General features: G+C 39.9%; 1 protein-coding gene across 1 annotated transcript in view; it reads right to left on the minus strand.

The window, feature by feature from the left end:
• Window positions 1-618: 618 nt before the first annotated feature.
• LOC306705083 (rho GTPase-activating protein 26-like) overlaps window positions 619-21157 on the minus strand; it is a 74941-nt gene continuing 54402 nt past the window's right edge. Inside the window, exons 17-24 of the mRNA XM_079171750.1 lie at window positions 20195-20300; window positions 18513-18672; window positions 16533-16677; window positions 15982-16162; window positions 5911-5946; window positions 5672-5782; window positions 5151-5242; window positions 619-2579 (exon numbers count right to left, since the gene is read on the minus strand). Coding sequence (XP_079027876.1) covers window positions 2491-2579; window positions 5151-5242; window positions 5672-5782; window positions 5911-5946; window positions 15982-16162; window positions 16533-16677; window positions 18513-18672; window positions 20195-20300 — 920 coding nt within the window. The 3' untranslated portion in view covers window positions 619-2490. The remainder of the gene's footprint in view (window positions 2580-5150; window positions 5243-5671; window positions 5783-5910; window positions 5947-15981; window positions 16163-16532; window positions 16678-18512; window positions 18673-20194; window positions 20301-21157) is intronic.

Below are 21157 nucleotides of genomic sequence, written 5' to 3' on the forward strand. Positions count from 1 at the left end.
AAAAAAGTATTCAAAAATTAATTAAATGTCATGTTATATAGCATGTTGAAACAAGTACAAAAAAAGTCATAGTATAGCATGTCAACAAATGTAATAAAAAGTCATAGTATAGTATGTTCAAATAAGTCATATTATAGTAAGTTTAAAAAAGTCATGGTATAGCATGTACAAAAAAATTAAAAAAAAAAATGTTAGTAATTCAAAACAAGTAATAGTCATAGCACAGTATTGTGACGACCCTCTCTGCCTGTTACTTCGTTTTGTGGCTGACTTTCCTGCAGGTATTGGAGGTTGGCGCGGCGGAGGGTCAGCAGCAGAGTGGAAACACCTGAACTCATCTGCAACACAAGTGGCGTGAATGTGTGCGGAACCACATGCAAGTTGAACTGCATGGCACAATATGACTTTGGAGCTGCTAGTTAATCCGTTTATTGCTGCGATTCCATAGAAATTGTTTTGGTATATTTTGGTAAAGAATGTCACTGTTGTAGATGCTGGTGTGACTTATTAAACACTGCAGTCACATTAAAATACAAAGGAAACACTGCAATATGTGTGAATACAGCCAACGTATAGAAAGAAATTTGAAAGAAACCATCAGAAACCCCAGCTGCAGCTGTTGAACATTAATCTTTATTCTGCACAATCTTGTCAATTCACCAAAACATCTAAAAGAATATTTAAGGCTGTAGATAGACTTAAGGTACAAAAATCTGGGCAACAAAGACGAAATTATGAAATTAAGTTAGTATGCTAAAAATACAAAATATAAAATTTCATAATTAAAAAAACATACCTTATCAAATGCTGTGTATATATTTACAATGACAATAAACACCTCAAAATGAATACAGTTCAAGATTGAGTCTTTAAGAAACTCTCATAAATAAGAAGTTCAGATATAAACAAAGTAGTCTCAATTCACATTTAAGTTTTTTCTTTTACCCTCCCATTGTATTTTCCTGTTGAAATGCTAAGACAGTCTTTCAACACTCTGTCCTACAATCAAAAGCTTTGATGCAGAAGTTCACCAAGTGGTTTAAGGAAAAAGTTCAGCTTTGATTAATGAAATGAGGACTTGAATTGGAGCCCCAAAGCAGACCAGCGTGCATAATATAAGCAATTCTAATAAATGTATGTTTTCTCTTTTCTTTAAATGCCTGAGCTTCTCTGAAAACCACATCTGCATTTCCTTTACTTATACGTGAGCTTTTTGAATGTCAATGTCAGATAATTACATTATTAGCATTGTCTTGCGGTTCTACATAAAAAATAAATAAATGGAAAAGACCGTCGTGCTGCGTCACGACGTGCATGGCAATTATTTTTGTATTTTTAGTTTGCTTGCTCACTCCATGCTGTTGAAGATTAAATAATCTACAGCGAAGCTACTGATTGAATATGCATGATGGTTCAAATAAGATAAATCAAAAAAAACAACATCAATGGTTCGGTTGACGGGTGCTCTGTGATGGTGCAAACATGACTCAACACCATCTAAGTGATGGATCCAATTATTTTACACAATTAAAAAATATCCAAGCTAGGGAAGCAGTGCGAGGCCTCACAGCCGGGCCTTGTTCTAACCAGCAGGAATCACTTATTACTCCTACGCTGCATTGTAAACCACTGATCTGCTTATGGAGCTTGTTTGAAATTGTCCACATTTTTTATCTGAAGGGAGAGGCACAATGGATAAAGATAAACCCAACGCTGACCTTTCGGCGAACTGTTTCTCGAGGTAACCTCATCCTGAGATGATCTGCCCCGGGGCTCCTGCTGCTGAACTAGAGCTCTAACACATTAGCCAGGTTGAGTCTTGTCCTGGGGAATTACCGGACCGCCACGGCAAGTGCTCATGAACAAATTTACAGCCGTGCAACCAAAACCCAATCATTTAAAATCGGCTCTAAAAGCTCCGGTCCCTCAATGGGAATAGCAATCATTCAAACAGCGCACAGTGAGGACGTGAACTAGCAAGTCCAAAGTTAAAGGCCACTTGCTTTTCGACCTATTTCCTGTCATCATCTCAACAGGAAGCGTTTCAATATCTGGCTGATAAAAAGAGGAGACTCTGAAGCAATGGCAGTGCAGGTTGAAAAGTAATAAATCAAGGGCTGAAAAGCCTTACATCTCAGGAATATCAACTCATTTGTACATGTGATCCCACCCCCCCCACACCACATCCTTTTCCCCCAGGACTTGGGAAGTAATAACAGCCGGAACCATAGTGGGACTCATCTTTACTTCTTTTTTTTCCAGTGCAATTCATGGGTCTCTCCTTCGGTCCTGCGTCATATCTATTCCATATAGTTCTGCTTTGTCCAGTTTTTTTTCCCAGTCTAGTCGAGACATTTAGAGGCCTCATCGACAACGGTCCGGTCCTTAACGATATACGATCTAATAGTTGGTTCAGTCTTGTGCAGTCAAATCTATAGTCCAGTTTGGTCAACTCCAGCCCAGTTTCATGCAGTCTTTTTTGGCCCTGCGCTATAAAAACTCCACATAGTTTTCTGGTATCAATCCTGTTCGGCCGTCCAGAGTTCCCTCCAGCCAACCGGGCTCCCTGGAGACATGAACTGGAGAGAGAGAGAGAGATAGAAGCATTGATTTTGTTTAAACATCTCAAGATAAATACCCATAAATATGTGGGACAAACACATGTGCATAAGCACACGTGCAGATAGTGTGAGAGAGAAAGATTGGAGGAATGTGGTTTGGGAGACAAACAGCAATAACTGAAAACAGTGCAGTCAACATTTCAACATGTTGCTCATTATCTGAATGTTTCATATCTTTTTTTTGAGCGAACAGCTCTGGCAGCAGCGCCGCACATCAACAGCTGCTGATAAGTGACCATGAAATATGTGCCTGAATGAGAGATGTCAAGGCCAGACATTGGTGTTTCCTACATTGTCATCAACTGCAGATGAGGGTGATAGCTAGCTACTGGAAGTACTGAAATATCATTATGATAAAAAACAATTATGGTTATGTGTTATTAAAAGCTGTGATTTGCCATTGAGGATCTACTGAATTAATTACATCATATTAAAATTGTTCGGTAACTGCAAATCACTTGTCCTCTCAAAACTCTTTTATAATTAACGTATCGTTGGTCGGCTGTTTATCGGAAACGTGCGTGATACTATAAACCACTGTGTGTAGCCTACCTAATGCAGTGCCAAATAAGCTACAACCTGTCTAATCTAAATGAGCTGCTTGGGTTCAATGCACTTTTGTTTTGATTTTGGAAGAATTTGACATTCCTAAAACCCGTATAAATTGTTTGTTTCTTTGCCATTTGGGGCCAGAGTAAGAAGCTGTAAACACAGCATTGAATTATAATTACGGCCTTAAAAAGTTGATATGGCCAAGTCCATCGTTCACTCTTATTTCAGCTCTTTTTTGGTCTCCACCACCTTCTAAGCTGCTAAATAAATTCCCTGTAGCGTACAGTGGGCTTCTGTCGACAGAGTGTGAAGCAAGAAGAGGGGCTGTTAACATACGGTGGGGCAAGCTGTAAGTATAAGCAAGTTGATGCTGAAGTTGAGCTTATACAAAGAATTGAGGGAATACATGTCCCGACTGTTACTGCAGGTGCTGACATGTATGAACTACAATAACATTATTTTAGTGAAACAACATAATTGAGCTAATTGTGTCTTGCTGTGGCGTGCAGTCTATTGTAGATCCACTAAACAAGAAGACTTCTGGCAAGACATGGCCAAAAAACAGGAAGTTAAAAGCAGAAATAAATAGTGTGTTCACCACATTTTTGTCCTCACAGGGAATGTAACTCACAAATGCTGCAGGCCATTCTACCACAGCGTTACATGAAATAAAGACACACAGACACACAGACACACACACACACACACACACGAGACAGTCCACAAGGTTTTTCATCTGTTTTTGATTTTCATGGATCCTCTTGATTTTAACAAAGTATCAAAGTATGAATCAAAACTGTGGTAATATTCTGTATAAAAGCTAAGATAAACAGATTAATGAATTGTATTTTAAAAGTATTCTAATGACAGCTCAAAAGGTCTTCAGAGATCTGTGGGGACAGACGTCCTTGGTTAGACGTGAGCAGACTGGGGTGTTGAGATACCACTGTGGGGATTACATGTCCCCAAGGTCACACTTTGGCTCCGATGACACCGGTCAGCACTACAATAAAGTCTAAACGTAGCCAACTCTATTTAGGGTATGGGGGTCCAAGAGACGATGTGTCAACTAGCATGACCAAAAGAGTGCACCCCTACCATTCCCTGAGTGGGTGTGTCAGTTTTCATGCAGATTTACTCTGCAGGACTTTAAAACGAACCAGAAAGATTAAGTTCTACGGTTATTCTGCCCGATGAGGAGTGAAGTACAACCTAAGTGGTTTTATCCTTACATTTGTGCAAATCTGGTCTTCATTAGGAGAGTTGAGCTAAAAGAATCTGTGAGGAGATAAATGTGATTTATAGTTTTGGGCTTGGGGTTGGAGTGGCTGTATTTAGACTGCAGAGGAGCCTGAGACTCTCTCTATCGAGATTCATATGCAGATGGAAAATAATATTTACACAATATAACACACTTTGTGTATGTGCATGTAGGGTTACTTTAATATGTATATGTATATATATATATATATATATATATATGCATTCAAAATCAATGCATTGCTCATTAGTGCATCCGTTATCCTCCAGTGTGCTTGCCAGCCTCTAATATTCTCTGAAGCAGTGTGCAATAAAAGCAAGTGCACATCTAAGCTTATTTATATTATATACCAATAACTGCAAGGTGTCAACTAAAGAGCTTCTTTGTGCAACTGCAGTGCATCTTCCTCTTTCCTCCAACACAAATACCACACTTTACTAAAAGCTAAAAATCTGTAATTCCCTTTTTTTATAAAGAACCTGTTAATATAATTGTAAAAAGCCAAAAGGAGATGAGGTTCCAGTTTAAATCCCTCGACCACTTGGATTATTTTAAACACATTTTCAACCCCAACAAAAACACCACGGCTAAACGAGGTCCAACCAACTCCCAATCTGACTTTTCCTTTTGACAGTATATTCTTTTTTTTTTTTTTCAAACACCAACAACCCACATTCTTTTTTCTTTTCTGCTGTCAAGTCCAGAGCCTGACTCACCGTTTTCAAAGATGGTCCCAGCGATGAAGGACAGCTCAGAGTTATGCTCCGCCTTGCAGGCATACAGTGCTCGAGCCTTCCTGCCCGCAATACTGGAGACAATCAAAGAGTGAGAGTGAGACAGTAGGTTCTGGGCTGATTCAGGGGGAAAAACAGACAACTTTCAGTTTGAAACAATGCTTAAATTTAGACACCTCAAATCACACAAAGGCCATTACTTCATGCAAACTGTTTTATACGTACTAAGTAGCTGTATTCACAAATGATTCTGTATTCGGAACAGCATACTATTCTAGCAGTTTGTACTGATTTTGCCAAAATGTAGCATGTAGTATGCAGATTGTAAACAAAAGCAAAAAAAAGGAATTTGGAAAAAATCGTAACTATGCATCGGAGCAGTCTACCCGTTTACAAAAGCCCCCGAACAAGACAGTCTACGGCCACAGCATCAGTCGTGAAACACAGGTCCAAAGACAGTCTTTTATTGCTTCACTGTCATTACACAAACAATGTGGACCAACCTGACGGGGGAAGAGTCGCTGGAGGCGGAGGACGTCGGCTGCGGACTGGATGGGGCCGAGAACATCGGCCAGGAGGGAGAGCGTGGTGAGGTGGGGCTGGGAGACTTTGCGCTGGAGGACACATACACGCAAGCCATGTCATTTTTATAGCATTGGCAGCATTATACAGAACAAAACATGTGTTATTATCAGCTGCGATCCGTGTGACATTCTCCAATTAAAAGGTGTGTTTTTCTTACCTGGTTGGTATGCTGCCACGACTCTTTGGGTTCAGCCTGGAAACACAAGATGAAATAAAAACCCAGATGAAGTTTCCATCCAAATGAATGAGCCATGAGGTTCAGGACTAAATGGTTCTCGACTTGTAAAAACAAAAAGAAAGCTATTTTAACTAACCTGATGTACATTTCGACATTATGTTTCAAGAGAGATGATGTTACTTAGGGGGGTTCCCTTCTCACTGAGGTCTACTTGCATTAGCTTTCCAGCACACAAGGAAAACCTCCCAGCTTACTTGGCAAAAAAAAGTTTAAATAAAACTGAAATAATTTAGCTGCAAGGAGAAACTGACCCCTTAATAGCTCCAGCCCTGACTAAAATAACAACCTGAAATGAAGGCGAAATAAAAGAAAAACATTACATTCTGGTGAGCTTTCAGAATCAAAACACATGAAGGGTTTAGCTGACTTCACTGTGGATACATATGGTCCCAACATGATTCTGGTACCTGGTCAATATATCAACTAATCTGTAGACAGTGGGGACACACATGTAACATCAAAGCTGACAGGACTAACACGGTTCCTGACTACATAATATAATAATATTTAGATTTGATTCATCTTTCTACTGTCATTACTCTTTCCCAGCTTAGGGAATAGTGTGTATCTACAGGAACCTCATCTCATTTCCAAATTGATAGATGACACGATGTTGTGAAATACAATTCATCCATCTATCTCACCAAGCTGTGTGCCTTCATCAATCTATATGTCATTCCATCCATCTAATCTCATGCTACAAGATGCCATCACTCACACACACACACACACACACACACACACACACACACACACACACACACACACACACACACACACACACACACACACACACACACACACACACACACACACACACACACACACACACACACACACACACACACACACCATGTGGATCATTCAAGGCTCAGTTTCTCTCTCAGAAATGACACGCAGGCAGCTATCCATCACAGGCTGCCCTTAAGGATGAATGATGGTCTAGACTCTAGAGTGAGAGAAGGTGAAAGACACAGAGAGAGAGGCTTCTTGAAGATTGGAGTGAGGAAACAGAGGCGTAATAAAAAGAAGAAATCAGAGAAAATGTATTCATAGATCAAATTCCATAAACTGTTTCCCTTGTTTGAGTGTGTTTTTTTAGATATTACGCAGCCATTGCAGAAAAAACAGACATAAACAAGACCACCAGAGTCATGCAGTACATCTGTAGATGCAGCCACCTGCCTGATTATAATAACTCCCTAATGGGAGACAGTTAAAATGTTCTATAACAACTCTTGTCTGCAGGCCTCCCTGTTCATGTACTAAAGAGCAAAGACAATCGGCCTCCTTCGTAACTACTTCTTGAGCCTTTTTTTAACAGATTCGCTCACCAACAGGATCTTAGATGTGAAATCAACAGGGTTCCTCCCTAATCAGTCTATTGAGTTTAAAATGCACTCAGCGCACTTTGAATGTCCCTATAATGACTGAGATCTTGTTTCAAGAATTGAGCTAATTGGTGCTATTCAAGCTAATAGTGCTGACGGTCAATTGTATTCACACCGGGGATTAAGCAAGACAAGATGTGGACCAGAGACACTCTCCAAGAGCAGCGCGCAGCCACGTAACCACACCCCACTGCTAAGGTAAAAGGTACAAATGATTGCGCCCTAATGCACAATTTGCTGTCAGGAAATTACTTTTGCCAAAGTTTGGCTGAAGCACAACAGTAACTGTGAAACTGCAGGCTGTGAAACCAATACAACAAGCTTCAGGTGACACAAGTGCATCACTATCAGTGACTCCCTTCACATTATACCGTACATAGCCATTCATCCATTGTTAATGTAAACATATTGAGTGGGGCAGCATTAAGGTATAGCACTACTTTGCCACAAAGCTAGAATATTACTCAATTATTCTGCCAGTGTCAGATTGCTCCCTATACATGTTTTGCAGCACATATGTGAGTCAGGGCATTAGTGTGTTTTTTCCCTCTTATCCACCACTGACGTACAGAACATCAACTCATTCATAATGGAGCCCTTTTTTTATAGCATCGACTTTCCCTTTTTTGATGACGTAAAATGTTTGTTGCCATAGTGACACTGCTACATCCTAATAATCACGGTCAGTCTCTCTTTAGGGATAAACGCATTGTCCACTTCAATGACCACAGTTAATGCTACGACACGTTCAATAACACAAAGAGGAGAAGTGATAAACGCATTGTGCTGCAAGGAGTCGATCTGCTGACGCCAACAATGCACTTCTGTGGATAATATTAACTCTGCAGTGGCACCACGTGTCATCAAGTGACCGATATAGGCCGAGTGGTGGATTTGAGGAGGAACGTTCTTTCTTAACCTTGGAAACAGCAAAACTGTTGAATGAATGTGGTGTATGAATGGGTGTGAGTAGTTAGAGTGCTAATGGGCAGGTGGCACCTCGCATGGTAGCCCCTGCCATCAGAGTGTGCACGGGTGAATGACGACATGAAGTGTTAAAGTGTTAAAGTGCTCAGAACACGAGAAAAGTGCCGTACAATTACAGTACATTTACCATTAGGTTCATCTATCTGCTGTGATTACACATGATTGTAGGGAGACTCTTTCCAAGCTCAGGGAATTAGTGTTTATCTACAGTTGTCTAATCTAATTTTCAAATTGTCAGATGACATGATGACGTAAAATATAATTCATCCTTCTATCCGACCAAGCTCCAACCTAAAGAAAAACCCAGCAAAAGGTTGTGTTTCCCATCTTATTCATTAAACTGTCAGTTTGAGTGACACGCTCTCCCCATCGTCACTCACTGCTTGTCTGTCAATGTGCTTTGTCTCATCTATGTCACTCCAACCCGTTCTTCTTCTTCTTCTCTGCCTCCTTCCAGCAGAGCCGTTGAAGGAGATGAGGAGGGATGATTTCCAGCTGACAATCATTACGCTTTGATTGAATACATAAATCAATAGTGTTTTCTTGGCCGAGTTTTCCTCTTTCTCAGATAGAACATTTGCCGGCATGGTGCACAAAAAAAAAAAAGTAGAATAAAAACAAGTTACGAAGAAAATCAACTTGTTTCAGGTGGATATACTCTCCCCCCGTTAGACTCGCAGCACATTTAACAGTTGGTTTAATGAAACAGATCACTTGTCTCTCCACACTCCTCCCTAACAGGCCATCAATTCACTGTGCTACAACACACCCACACACTTACTAACACCATCAAAGTCACACACTTCCATCTCCTTAAAAGTGAACTCGTGTGAAAGCTGCCAACAGCCAACAGCATGAATCTAAAATGTATAGACAATACATGTAAGGAATAATAAACCTTTGTCAAGCCTTGATACTAGAAACAATAATCAAATTAAAAATAAACGTTTTTGCAACAACAGCATGCAATTAGTGTGTTCCTGTTGATCACAAACGCCATGTCCGTTTAAGTTGACATGGTTTGTGTTTATAACATTGGAAACATCCCCTAAGTAGGGATGCATCATCTGCTGCTTAAAGGCCGTTCGCAAAGTAAATCTGCATGACCTGCAAATATCAAGTTGGGTTTCCAAAAATATTTAAATAATGAGCATCATACATTTTATTTTCTGCGGTTGTCAAAGAGGCATCATTGAGCCCAGCATTCCCTCTCTGTTCTCACAATGAGAGCAAGATGCTGTAAATTACAGCAATACAGAAGACAGGCAAGAGGTTAGACAAGTTAGTTTGGTTAATAAACTGTGCTGCTTCTTTCCTCAGTGTATCTTTCTACGGTTCAGGTGAACACTTCTACCCTAAATTCCCAAAATAATTTACGACAATGTAAGAGAGAACCACACCGTTATTGGGCCTTTCATTCCTACTGCCCTCTGCTTCCCAGCTAATGCAATCTTAAAGTCAAATCCCTCGTATGTGTACACATAGCTGGCCAACAGAGCTGATACTTAAAACTTCCCCCATGTTTAACCTGCTGTCTTGACAATTTCAGTGTTACGTCCAATTCCTCAGCACTAATTCCATCAGTCCAACTAAAGAGTCATGTCATTCTGAGTTGCTCTTCTCTGAGAGAAATATCGTTTTCATCCAGCAATTGATTTAAGTCCAGCACCAGCAATTTTTCACATTATTAATATTAAAAGTGTCCAGCCATCCCATTACTGGTAAATGTCAAATGTGCAAAATCTTGAGTTTCATCGACGGCAGCTTAACGTTAATAGGGGAAAAACCAGAAAAGTGGAGAAACTGGAATGAACAGCTGATTGAAACTGAAGTGGCTTTTATATGAGGATTTACAGTAGTTTTATAGGGTTACTCACTCGTTGATTAATGTATCTGTTAGTTGAATAACATTTATCAGTTATTTATGGGGAGTTCTTATCGTCCTACTAACAGATGAAGTTGTAACTCATAGCCACACTTGTGACTGTGCAACTTGAGATGGTGGTCGGCATTGCAGGATCTCATGACAGATTAATTATGTTTACAGCATCGCAGATGGGAGGGCAAGCAGCTGTAGAAGGTGGAGCAGAAAATGTAGGAGGAAGTCTATCCAGAACAGATCTTGATGCCTCTGGCAAAATAAAAAATGTCCAGTGTTATCAGGGTTGCCATTTCAAAACTTACGTTAAATCCCACACGAGGGACTATTGTACGGGCTCAGAATAATATTTGAAGGTCTAAGAGCATGAGAGGGTGACATATTATGTCTGTATTGTGCTGAAGGCAACAAGAGGAAGGGAAATATCAAGACGCAACAGCAGAGAAGAGCCATATGACCTGGTGACTGGCACTGCATGTGTGTTTGTAAATGTGTGTTATGCTGTGGGGTTTTCTTAATGCTGCTGTCACATCTTCAAAAACGAGCGCAGCAAATTCTCAAACCGCCGTTATTTGGATAAACTGACCACATATTGGGAATCTTAGCAGCAGTCATCAATAACAAAACCGCACAGTAAAAGTTGTGTTTTTAAAGTGAAGAGGGAAAAGAGAGGCATCATGTACAATGTACTTACATTTTCTTAGCTTCTGTTCAAGGTGGAGCTTTTAATTTATAATGCTGGTTAATTCAATTAATAATAATGAATTCTATTCTATTTATTTTGTGAGGAAAATCTGAATCTGCAATGTAAACAGTCTCTCCCTCAGGTGAATTTAGAACCACAATGCTTTGTCTATAGCTTTATTATGATGACTTGGACGTGTGACGCAACTATGTTAGGGCAAGTGTATTGTTAACTCCGCAGGCCGAGCATTTGGCTTGCACTGCACTTTCTCTCAAATGCCAAACAGACAGCAGGAATAAATAATAGTTCACAGACTTCATTTGGTCCAAAGTGAAGTCCACGGGGTCAGCGGTCATATTATGCTAGTGACTGTCAAACTGTGTATGTGCGCCAATCATGTTATTCCTTAAATGCCATATTCAACTTTTGCCACATTGTAATTGATCTTTTTGTTCTCTCTCTTTAAGATATTTTTAGCACTTGAACTTGTTTAGCTTGTGAAAAAAAGAAATCAGATTTGTGGGTTCATGACACATGATGTTATCATTATTTATAGCCTGTTACATCATAAACAATAGTATCATTATTTTAAAACAGATTTTATTTATCTATCCTCTTTCTATTCTCTTCAACCTAAACTCGAAACATGATTTTGTAAAAATGTATTTGTTTTGAAAAAACTGATTTATTTTAAATAAAATAACATTCTGGTTCATTTCCATTGTAAATAATCTATTTGAGATGCAATATAGCCTCAATATACATTTTAATTAAGTATATTCTGCATTTACATCGATATTTTGAGTGAAAATAGTTCATCTTCATAGGGTGCCTTGGGACAAAAACATTTGAAAATCATATTGCTAGTGTACAGTTTGTTACAGATTCAGAGGTCAGACAGTAAACCTCTACTCTACTATATTAGCTCACTAGCCTCATTTAACAATTTGACTTGGTTTTTAGTTGTTTTTTTATTAACTTTCTCCCTGCATTACTAGAAAGAGTCATGGGGGTGTGAGTCGCACGTGACAGAACTTAAAAGAGGTGTGTCCTCCGGGCATTTTCCCACCCAAAAACAAACTACAGTAAAAGAACATAACCAATAATCAAGGTGCCAACACTAAAAATAGCATCCGCCTCAGGGGAATAAGAGGCTTTTGAATGCCCAGTTGTAAACCTCTGACCTTTGTACTGTAATAAGGGTGCAGTCTGGCTTCTCGTCCATGGTGCGTGGCTCTGGGAGACTGAGAAAACATGGTCCGAGATCGGAACCGGATCAAGTACTCCACACACTCCACACTGGAGGCATATTATGCTGTAAACGGGCTGGAATAAATCAGATCTTGGGAATGGTTAAGCGATTGAAGAAGCCTTCTTGTTCCTTAAGTTTGCATGTAAAACAGGTTTGTTGCATGGGTTTATTGGGATACTCCAGCAAATCAGTATAATCACTTCCATAGCAGTACATTTGGGGACTTGCAATATACACAATTAAAAGATAAAAGTCAAATCCCTGTCAAGTATTATTAATTTATCAACGTTCAAAATCACTATAACTTAACAAATGAAGTGCTGATGTGAGTTTCCACTGTATAATTTCATTATAATGTTTCAGCTCTTCAACGTTTTAAGAGCCTTAATGAGAACTGATGTTTAGTTTCTTATGTTCTAAAGTATCAAAAGACATATGAGGCTCAGAAAACAGCTCAATAAGCTTTAGACATAAAGTTAGCAGCAACACATACTATATTTATCTATATGAGAGTCTGGCTTATTACACCGACCAACGGTGTCTGAGATGTTCTTTTCTTCCCCCTCCAGTTAGATGGATTTCAATACTCTTTGGTTTCATCTCTCTGTCAGTATTTGTGCCAAGATAAAGCTGAAACCTCTTTGTGCAGAACAAACACAGATGAAATTGATCATTTTTGGATGTTGCATCCTCTCATTTCACTATGAGTGAGACACAACGCACACAATGTGGGACTTTTGTTTGCTTTAAAAGCAGAACCTGATTCAACTCACTGAATCTATCTTGGCCTTGACAGCTCCAATGAGATTCACACTTCACTGACTACTCCAGCCAGAAAGCCTTTGTCACTCATCACCTCTTTCTTTAAATCTAAAATAAAATCCTCGGCTGTGTCTGTTCCCACTGAGCTGGGTCATTTTTAACCAGACATTGCCCTTTTTTCCCCCCTTAATGCATAATCCAAGTGCAGAAAGCATGAGGCGTTTCATCTGAGAAAATGCATGACGCTAATGTCTAAATAGGCTGGGGCAGAGTTAATGAAAGGAAAGCCGTTTCAACTCGATCACACTTGCGTACATACAGTACCATACATATATGAAAGGACAACATGTATTAAACACTTGACAGCACGCTATTCCATAGTGAGGGGGAGAAGAAAACAGAAAAAAAGGATGAAATCCTGTGAACATTTCCTGTCATGAATCACTAATGTGACTCATAAAGGAAATAATCTGTCTTCCTTTTGTTCTCCGTGCTCTTGAACCCTCTTTAGGTTATAGATGACACATCTCTTATATCTTTGCATAACACCCTGAGGTGAACCCTGACGTTGGTTCAAGAAATGCAAAAATGACCGAACTAATTAGTACAGCAAAAAAAGTGCATCCTTTATCCCCATCAAGTTCTGACTCCGCACATACCTCACAGCTCATTTTGAAAGGACCACAACTCTTCAACATACGTGACATTTGTGTAACATTTAAAGGATGAAGCTGCTTGTCAAGAGGTTTATATGAATATTTCCTGACTTTTAAAATTTGTGACAGAGATGCACAAATATGACTTTTTCAGTTCTGATACTGATACCTGGGCTACCGATCCGATACCAGTGTCTAATTAAGAAGATGTATGCCTCAAAATGTGGAAGTGACTGGGTTCATTCTTTTATGTGAAGGCATGATCAGGCCAGACTTAAACATTGCTTCGCTAACTTAACTGTATTGTTACTCTTGTCAAAATAATAAATCATACACCAGAAACACCATAAAAAAAAAACGTACAGTAATTCAAATTCCAGTATATAATGAATATAGTATATAAACATATCATTTAATTGAATAGATCAGCCTCATTTGGTTTTATTGCATCCGTAATTTGTGATTTAGCAGCAGCTGTAATACAGCAGTTATATGCAGCTTTTTCATTTCAGCTGGTATCATTGCAGGACTAATAACATAACTGCATGCACGTGTACAGTTGAGGTCTGTGGTCCTTCATTTTGAGATATGATGATTTAGTCAACCTAAAGCATTCACACAAAAAATATATCATAATATGGTGTTTTCAAATCCCACTTAAGGACTGAGGTCATAGTGATCCCAAATCTTCTTTATACAGTACTGTAGAACCTGTTTGCTCTTTACATTCATGTGACTTTTGTAATTAGGGCTGATCTACAGAACATTGAAGCCCTAGGGGAACCATAATATACAACATACTCACCACTACTGTAGTGTAACTTTTTACTGTTACACACATAGGACAAGCAAAAGTTGAGCAATATGCGAGTATCATCTACAGCTTTTCATAGAATGTTTTTTTTTTCTGTTATGTTAGAATGAAGGTTATGAGGCTGGATTTTCACACTTGACTTCACTAAGCGAATGATTTGAATAGATTGCTACGAGCGTGATGGACGTTTAATCATGTTGTTAATTGATCACATCAGTCAGATTACGACCTGATGTCCTCCGTCAGTGAATGGGGTCCTGTCACTGTACAGACACACAGAGCAATGGAAAGTAATAAATAGCTGTGACACAGAATTCACATCTAGAGGCGAATACTCAAATGAAAGCCGGATCATGTAACAACTATCCCCTAGTGAGAGAGTAAAGGAAACGAGGATGAAGGATGAGTGTTGTACGGTGAAGGAGAGGGAGTCGAGGTGGCAGCGGGGAGACGTCTTGGAGGCATGCTGTACTTGAAGGTCTGCCACTCTTGGGTCAGTAAGTGAAGTGATCGGTAGTCTGTATCTTGATCTAACAGTGTATGTCAACAGCAACATGGACAGATGATCCCATGATGACAGCCAGCGAGGCTATGTGCTCAGCCTCATGTCGCTGTGCATTTCACATGCTCATGCGTGTGTTTACCCCTGTTAATAACCTTAGCATGTGTTCAGTGTTTACATGGTGGAGGCGCTTGTTCAGACCCTTTGTTTAAGTTGGTTTTTGGTTTCAGTCGTGCAAACTGCTGGCCAGACACCGATGCACAGAAAGTGTGTACACTATTTAAGATAAATCCAAGACAACACGTGTTCGGTACTTGATTGTATTCAAAACTTAGTTGAATAGATTGTGTACCCGCCACATGATACATGCATGTCAATGGGATTTTGTGAACTTGTTTGTATTTCAAATCACCCCACATTCCAGGGAAGTAGACACAGTCTTCTGTTCTTGGTGCAGTTGGAGTTCACATCCTTTCTGCACGCTTTCCAGATGCTTTTGGGATTCAAACCAACAACCTGACAGTTTCTGAAGAAGACTGCTTCTCTAAACGTGTGTATGTGCTCATGCATACCTGCACATTTTTGTATGTATGAAAACGCGAGTGTGTACATTCTTGAACCCATGTGTTTGTGACTATATTTGAAGTTCAGGTTTGCATGTATGTCACTTTGGATTTATAAATGTGTCCCACCTCCCTGCCAATCCCTCCCCTCACAAACATCTGTTAATCTATTTGAGCTTTTCCAGTGATTTCTCTTAATGTCGTTTCTCTGCGTTCTCTTTTTCATCTGTTTTGATGTTGTTTGTGCAAAACACGTTGAGCTGCATTCTGGTTACTCTGCACTAAATCTAAACTGCCAATGGTACTTTAAAAATCTGACTTTCACTCTGGTTTTTGTGTTATTATTATTATTATTGTTTCCCTAATGTTTTACATATTATTAGTATAATTACTCAGTTAGTTACTGTTTGACTTGATTTTTGATGAAAATAAAACCCTGTAATTAAAAGGTCCTACAGTATCTATGAGGTTTCAGATTCATATTCTAATAATCACTCACAGTGAGCTGGGCCGGGTCTGCCGGGTGTCCTGCTCTCCGTCGTTGCTGGTCAGGCTGTGTCTCGGGGTTCGACCTTGGCTGCTGCTGCTGCTACTGCTGCTGCTGTTACAGTTGGCAGAGGAGGAAACCGGCTGCTGCAGTTCAGCGACGGTGGCATTGGCAACACTGTTCTTCTTTTCACCTACGAGAATAAAGATAGATTTACAAACACTTTGGTGTTTTCAGCCAAGAAGATGTTGTCCATTGTTCTGCAAGTATCCACTTTTATACTGACATGCTTTTTTCCTGTTATAAATCTGTTGACCACTGTGAGCTATCTCAGATGATAAGCTGACGGACTCAAAGCATATTTGACCACTAACAGCCTGTTGTTAATGCTCCAAAAAAAGAGTTGGTAGTCATAAGTCTCTCTCTCTCTCTCTGAAGAAATATAAACACCTGGCAAAACCGCTCTTTTGCATGATGACACACAAACACTCTCATGTGCAAACAATACTAGCGTAGCTGTTGTGTCTGATCACAACGATGGAGAATTGGTTGGTTCAGCTCACCTTTCTGGGAATGTGTTGGTGTGTGGAACAGTGTGAGAGGCCTTTCGCTGCAGGACGGGGCTTTGATCTCGGAGCTTCTCCTCCTGGACACGTTGAGCGGCAGGTTGGTCGGGGCGCCTGCAGAAATCGGCACGTCTCTGAATATCTGCACGGACAAAATGGACAGCCATGTCAGAGCACAATTATCAACAATATATAGATTTTGAAAAGTAAATACCAGGGAAAAAAATCACATTTCTTTCTCATTAAACAACATAAGCACAGCAATGTTCTTGCTGCTACAAACAAGCAATGTATGGTCTCATATGTAACTGCAGGGATATGTGGCACAGCTTCTCACATTTAAGGCAATGACAATGATCATAATGTTGTGCTTGAATGTAAGAACATGTACACCCGTGCTATATTGTGATATGATAGAAAAACAGCACTAAAAAAAGACAAATGACACAATACAAAGTTCTGCAAAAACCACTAGTGAGCCTATGACTCACTTTATGCCTAGCTAATAATTCTTGTTATGTTCATCTCTGGTGAAAAGAGATAATAGGTGAGCAGAGACTGTACATCTAATATTAAATACTGGATGCGTGCCAATGAATTGCAGCATTTTGCAGCAACAAAGCTGCTTGCTGCTGTATATAAAACTTCCTTTAACTGGGAATGATTACATTTGTAGAAACGTAACAACAGGGGACATTGTGGGCTTCAGGCTGTGATTTGTAGCACTGATCATGACTTTGCTGAAATGTATTTCTACTCCCTGAGGCACAATTACACAAGATGCAGAAAATACCATGCTGAGATAATATATATATATACACTGTGTTTCAAGATCTTTACTCATCAATTACGTATATTGTTCAAACTTAATGTTTTTTCCCCTATTGGTGCTTTGTTTGTATTAGTCCGATATTTCAGCCTTAGTCAAATGTAATCATCCAACATCCAGTCATCTGTCATCACTTTTTCTTTTCTGCTTTTTCAGCCAGGTCCACACCCATTGCTTCACTCAAGATGGAAAACGGAGGAAAAAAATCAGATTGGAGTGCTGGACACTCCATGTAAACACACTGGATTTGTTTGATGCTTTGGTTGCAGAAAACGGCAGTATCACATGAAAACTACAAATGTTTCAGCACAGAACATGAGCACATCATGAATCTCGAATGAATCATTTCAATACCATTTACACCAAAATGAAATCCTTTCATTTTACTAGACAGTTGAATTACCAAAGAAAAGAGAATAAAAAAGCTTTTTTCTTCACACAAGCTTCAGGCTGAAATCAGAAAATGACAATGAGAGACGGCAGACATGTGAAGTACAGACAATCCCTATTCTATTGTCGTACAATAGAAGACAGTGACACAAGGACCGTTGTGGAGCTCTTTAAGGATTCAGAGCTGCTCTATCACAGCATGCACACACTATTTGTTTTGTTTTTGCACACTGCACCAGCGACAGCCGTGTCTGTCTGTAAAGCAGGGATGACATGCGGGGACTGTGTGTGAGTGTGTGTGTGTGTCATTGACTCACGCATCTACACAGGTGTGGGATACGTGTTCGTTGTCTGTGTGATCGTTTGTTTCCCTCACAGGCTGAACATACTACGTGTGCGTAGTAATGTGAGGGTCTGAAACGGTCATGCTGATTTGTCTGTTGTCATGGTGACACCTGGAAGCAGCTTGGCCAGCCAATAAGCTACTTGGATTTAACAGGGGAAGTGGCTTTAAATGTATATAGAGTACGTGTGTGTGTGTGTGTGTGTGTGTGTGTGTGTGTGTGTGTGTGTGTGTGTAGCAGGTGCCCTTTCAGAATAGTTAGGTGCATTCAATGTTGTTTGAATGCACAATTACACAAAAGGAAAATCCCCTCGACAAAGCCAAAGGGATTCATTTTACCCTCAACCCCGTCACTAAACTCTGTCGCTTACGTTATTCATTTGTAAACATGCCTACACACATTATTCCCTCCTACCTTCTCGTGGTGCTCTATGAGGATCTCTACTACAATGTTCTGGAACTTGATATCCATGATGGCGGCCACCGTCTCCTCCTGCGGGCGGAGCAGAGTTGGCCCGAAGACCACACCCAGATTGGCGATGGTCATCAGGTTCTGGTGGTGATGATTTGCCACACTGTTGATATAAATGAGTCCCATTTATATCAATGAGGGTAGGCTAAATAACAGATCAGCTATCTATTAAGAAAAGAAAAGCAATACAGTCCAATAAGCACCACAAACTACATCTTCAAATATGGCCATAGAGTTTAAACACATGAGAACTTGTATGAAGGTACGATCTTTTGTAGTATTAGACTGCATTAGTTAGGTGCTCTGTGATCCAGCAACTCAACCTATAAGCCAGTGATGATGATACAGTTGACCGCTGGCAGGTGTAATGCACTAAGCCCAGCTAAAGATGTGCATATCTTCACAATAGATATTTTTGCACGGGCCTACATGTTGTATAAACATGGCCGCTGTCCCATTTGACACACATTGTATCATGCTGCTGTCGTTGAAGAAAAGCCCTGTAAAGCCAGAGGGCTTAGATGGGGTTTTGGAGTGAAAACACAATACCAGTCGGCTGTATTAGAGGAATAATTACACATAACCCAACTGTGGCATGCCCTGCTTTTTAGATTATGTGTTGAGCAGCTTGTGGTTATGTAATCCATGGACAGACAACCTGTTTAATTCACAAAATGTCTCGTCTACACAGTATATTATGCATATGTACAATATAAAAATGTGGAAGAAATAAAATGAAGAGGCAATTGTCAGGGGATGGCCTTCATTAGAAAAAATTTGATATAATTAGAGAGTCTTATAAGTGAATTGTTGAACTTAATCATCTGGAGTGCTCATCAGCATCCGTGCTGCTGAAATGTCCTTGAGCAAAGCATTAAATTCCAGCTAAAAGGGTGAGTAGTATCCTATTATCTCTCAGTAAGCACTGCTTTTACTGATGTGCAGGTCAAAAGAGGTCGAGGTTAAAACTTCGCTAAATCAGTTTTAAAGGTTTTTGAACGTTTATGTTGCGTATAACATCGTTCCAACAGCATAAATGACTATTTCGGTGTGAAGTTGGGACCTCCTTGATTGAAATATAGTCATTTAAATCAAATTAAAAATAAGTAGACTAGATATATGAAAAACTTTGACTTCTCTACCAAACTTAGCCTAGTTTTCACCTTAACATGGGGACATTGTTTGACCTGCAAATCACAAAATGAGTCCTTACTGGGCTGCTTCTACGTTCCCTGGCACAGACAGAAAGACCTGCACCTGACAGTTAACCCCTCTTTGCCTTGGAGGAATAAGTTGGGAAAAGGATTTGGCCTGATGGCTGCTGGATGGGCTTCTATTTTCAGAACAAACTGCCTTAATGCATGTGGTCAAGAGATTACACAGAGCCCTAATCCTCCTCGAGGATGGTCAACAACAACTATCAAGATACGGGGTAATACAGTGATTACGGTGTAGAAACAGGAGAGGGCATGAATGAAAAAGAGAGAAAACTGTTCGCTATTGCTGTTAACACGACATAATATCTGCTAAATGATACACTGTGCTGTTTCTGAGGGGGCAACATTCATGATGAAGCATAATAATGAATGATTGCAGTTGTCCATGTGTGTGATATCTCATCCTACGTGGCCAGGTGTTTCATCAGCAGCTCCAGCATCTGTCTGTTCTTCTCAGGCAGCCGGTGCACCAGGGCATGGATCTCCGTCACCCTAGCCTCTTGGTTGTCCAACTCTGGAAAGATACATAGACATATTCAGAAAGACAGAGAGAGACAGACAGAGAGACAGAGAGACAGAGACAGAGAGAGAGAGAGAGAGAGAGAGAGAGAGAGAGAGAGAGAGAGAGAGAGAGAGAGAGAGACAGAGAGAGAGAGACAGACAGAGAGAGAGACAGAGACGGAGAGAGAGAGATGGAGAGAGACAGAGAGAAACAGAGAGAGACAGAGACAGAGATGGAGAGAGAGAGACAGGTGAAGACGTAAAGACTTCAGATTGTCACATTTTATTAGTTCTTTATTGACACGCGCATGTAAGAAGCAGAAATAAACACTGAACAGGTAAACTAAAGTGTCCAGTATTAGAATGCAACCGGTTTCTTTATTCTTGTTTCAAACTGATTCATAATGTAACAAGCGATCACAAAGCAGAACATTTGCAAGACCTTGGTGAGTCATGTCAGTAAGTCATACTTTGTTAGAATGAGCTAAGAAATAAGTATCACGTACAGGGACCTCAAAGGAAATATCAATCAGACTCAGTGAATGTGTTAAGCAGAGGTCTTCAGGCTAAAGCTTGATAACTTATTCCACTGTGCCATAGAGCTCCAAGCTTTTCCAAAAACTACTGAAAAACACACCAGTGAGCCTCAGTGAGTGATAAATGTGTATTAATCCACGGCGGAAAATTGTCTTCAACAAATGCCTTATTTACTCCTGTGTGAGCACATTTTGTTAAAAACTACAGTGCCTAGCAATTATAACACTTGCAATATAGACTGAAAGAACATTTCTTTCCACCAGAAAGAGACACACCGATAAGGAAAAAGAGACCATTGAAGAGGTAATCGTAGTCAATACTGTTGCAAGTGGG

The sequence above is a fragment of the Pholis gunnellus genome, assembly GCF_910591455.1.
Source record: "Pholis gunnellus genome assembly, chromosome: 13".
In the NCBI taxonomy this organism is placed as follows: Eukaryota; Metazoa; Chordata; class Actinopteri; order Perciformes; family Pholidae; genus Pholis; species Pholis gunnellus.